Source organism: Myotis brandtii, unplaced genomic scaffold, assembly GCF_000412655.1.
Source record: "Myotis brandtii unplaced genomic scaffold, ASM41265v1 scaffold1063, whole genome shotgun sequence".
Classification (NCBI taxonomy): domain Eukaryota; kingdom Metazoa; phylum Chordata; class Mammalia; order Chiroptera; family Vespertilionidae; genus Myotis; species Myotis brandtii.
Window position 1 is genome coordinate 189,806 of NW_005353597.1, and position 3,172 is coordinate 192,977.

At 48.7% G+C, this 3,172-nt stretch overlaps 1 protein-coding gene across 1 annotated transcript in view; it reads right to left on the reverse strand.

Moving 5' to 3' along the window:
- Positions 1 to 471: 471 nt before the first annotated feature.
- The window catches only part of THBD (thrombomodulin), a gene marked incomplete at its 5' end in the record, with an annotated part of 3,547 nt that continues 846 nt past the window's right edge, over positions 472 to 3,172 (reverse strand). Inside the window, 1 exon segment of the mRNA XM_005857012.2 lies at positions 472 to 3,164. Within this exon segment, the coding sequence (XP_005857074.1) occupies positions 2,286 to 3,164 (879 nt within the window).

Genomic DNA, 3,172 nt, shown 5'->3' on the forward strand with positions numbered 1-3,172 from the left:
TTAATACTCCATGGGAACTTGTTATGTGGAAATGATTGTTTGACTATGATCCATAGACTGAGACTCCCTCATGACTGCTGTTTGCATATCTCAGGGAGCAAATAATACCAAACCTTGTGCAGGAGGACACACAGCTGGGATTCTAGAGATGCCTCAAGAAGGATTGTTTCTTTAATTCATCCCAACAAATAATCGAAATAATCCTTTAAAATGCATCGGCACAAGTCCTTTGTATGAAGTTGTTATGGTTGCAGAAGGAAAAGTAAATAAACATTTGTGCACACAGATAGAACATGACATCCTACAGTGAAAACAATCTCCTCTGAAAAAAATCTTTCGAAGTCAGAGATGATGCCATGAGCTAATGATGGGTGTGGAGCAACCTTTAAATTCAATTCATGGAATTTGCATTGTTTAATGATGGAAAATGGGGGTGGAGAGAGGGGAGGTGGACAGACATGCAACCCAAGGCACACTGTTATTTGTTTATTTTCTATAAGTGATGTCATAAGCAAGGGTTTTGCCCGTGTTCTAGTTTATCTCCAATAAATAAATATGTACAAATATGCTGAGTTTACAAAATAGTAGAAAAAAATCTTTGTCACAAAAGATACACATTTTTCCCATTCATAATTTCATTCCTAGCTTAGTTGAACCAAAAACCCTGTTTAATGATGTCTTAAGGGGTGTACCTAGTTTTTTCCACCGGAAATTAAGATTCCTCAGTTTCTTGAAAATAAAGGCCCTGACTCGGCCTGCTACTCATTACTGATGCCCGTATACTCAATTCCAAAAGTTGGAAGCTGTCTGAAACCATTCTCCTCAAACCATACTGGCAGATAACCCCCTGCAGATCTTGCTAAAATACAGATTCTCATGGAGTCGGTGGCATGGAGCCCAAGTTTCTGCATTTCTAACCAGCTGCTGGGGGAGGGCAAAGGCAACCCCCATTACTTGTGGGGAGCAAGTTCCAAGTGAATGAGGTGAGAAGGCCCCTCTGAAGTGGGAGACATTCTCAAGGGCCTGATCAAGGTGAGGGCCTGGCCTGGGCATCCGCCAGGTACCATCCCCAAACTCCCAAATGCCCCCAAAACAGTAAAGCTGGTTTTATTTTAGCCTGCAAATGACAAAAACAGTGAGTCGAAATGGTGATTGGCATGAATCAGGCAACTCATAACTTTCTTAAACTATCTCCTGGGAGATGATTCCTTTTGCTTTCAATCTAGAGCAATCATGTGAACATTCCAACACTGTTAAAAATAACAATAACAACAACAATAATAAAAATGAAAAAGGAAACTGCATAAAAGCTTAACAACAATGACTACCTTTCAGTCCAAATCAAAACAACACCAATAATAAAACCCAGGCTCACTGTTTAAAAAATAAAAATAAAAACTCCTTGGGTTGACTTTCTCAGACAGTCCAGCAACATTAATTTAACAAATGCCTCTCATATCTTAACCTTTGTTAAAATGATATTGGCCCTGGAAGCATGAAACTTCAGGATAAATTCGCAAATCTGGTGAAAGAACAAATGCCCAGCCATTCTTATTTTTAGTGTTTTTGCTCTGTTTCACCTAAGAGCTCTGCCCCCTAGGCCCTAGGCAGACAGCTAAAAGTAGAAGTAGAGTCAGATGCAGGTAAGGTGACTCAGAGGGGTTGGCCCAGTTCCTGGGAAGGGAAAATTGGGAGGAATGAGAGGGGGAAATGTGGCTTGGCTTCATAAATGTGAGAGGCTGGGGGAAAAAAACAATTCACCAACATAGTTTAACTACCACTTGACAAGTGGGAGTATATAAATACATAGATAGGGGAGGTGAGAAAGAGAGCAGGAAGGTAGGGAGGGACGCAATGTGGGGATGAAGACATACAGGTAGGGAAAATAGAACAAAAAGTCCTAAATACTTAAAAAAATAAATATCTTAGTCATCAACATGACACAATCGCACTCACTAGTCCATCGGATCACAGTCTGCCCAATAGTGCTTACCCCTCCTGCCTTACAGAAGGCAGGGCACGGGGAACTTTGCAATCTCCATATTCATTTTAAAATTGCCGTCTCTGCCCAGTAAGTAGTCTGGTGACATCATGGAAGTAACGGGGGTGCATCCTCCTTCCAGTCCCTCCTCCCCAGCCATTCCTGGCGTCAGCAAAAGAAGGGATGGGGGTCTCCTCCAGTTCTGATGCCAGCTAAGGTGCTTTGGAGACAGCCCGGGAGTAAGGCCGGGGGAAGAGGCCAGGTTAGGGCCAAGCCCACACCTGGGGCCAGGGAGGGAGACCCCTCAGAGTTTCTGAGGCATCTGCTCTGTCCGCACGTGCTGCAGCACCACCTCCTTGGAGGGGACCCCGCACTTGTACTCCAGCTCAGCCTGCATGGCGCCTTGCTTCTTGCGCAGGTGGCAGAGGAGCGCCAAAAGCGCCACCACCAGACACAAGCTCGCGATGGAGATGCCAATGAGTACGCCAGAGTGCACGGAGCCTGCAGGCCTGGGGCTGGAGGTGACGCCAGGTGTCGGGCTGACCGGAGGCTCCCCAGAGCCCCCGTCGTCGCCGCCGCCTCCAATCACGGGGATGGGGTCACAGTCGTTGCCAGTCTTGACCATGCCGGGCCCGCAGATGCACTCATAGGTGCCAGGGAGGTTTTTGCAGGAAAGGGCGTTGATGCAATTGCCATTGGCGCACTCGTCGATGTCGGTGCACACTGAGCCCTCGTCCAGAATGTAACCCTCGGGGCACCGGCAGGTGTCCGGGTAGTTGGGATCGCAGTCGGCTGGGCATTCAGTCTGGTTGCAGAACATCTGGCACTCGTGCTGGGCGTGGGGCACGGGCACGAAGCCCTCCGCGCAGATGCAGCGGTACGGCGGGGAGTCCGTCTCCTTCAGGGGCTGGCACTGGTACTCACAGTTATTTCCCAGGCACAGGTCCTCAGACTCGACGCACTCGCCGTTCACCAGCTCGTAGCCAGGATGGCAGCGGCACTCGAAGCTGCCCTGCGTGTTGACACAGAGCTGAGGGCATGGGCTGGGCACCTGCATGCAGTCGTCCACGTCCTCGCACCCGTGCTGGTCCGCAGCCAGCTGGTAACCCACATCGCACATGCACGAGTAGCCGCGGGGCACGTCGGGGTTGCGGTGGCATAAGTGCTGGCAGCGTTTGTCGCACTCCTCGG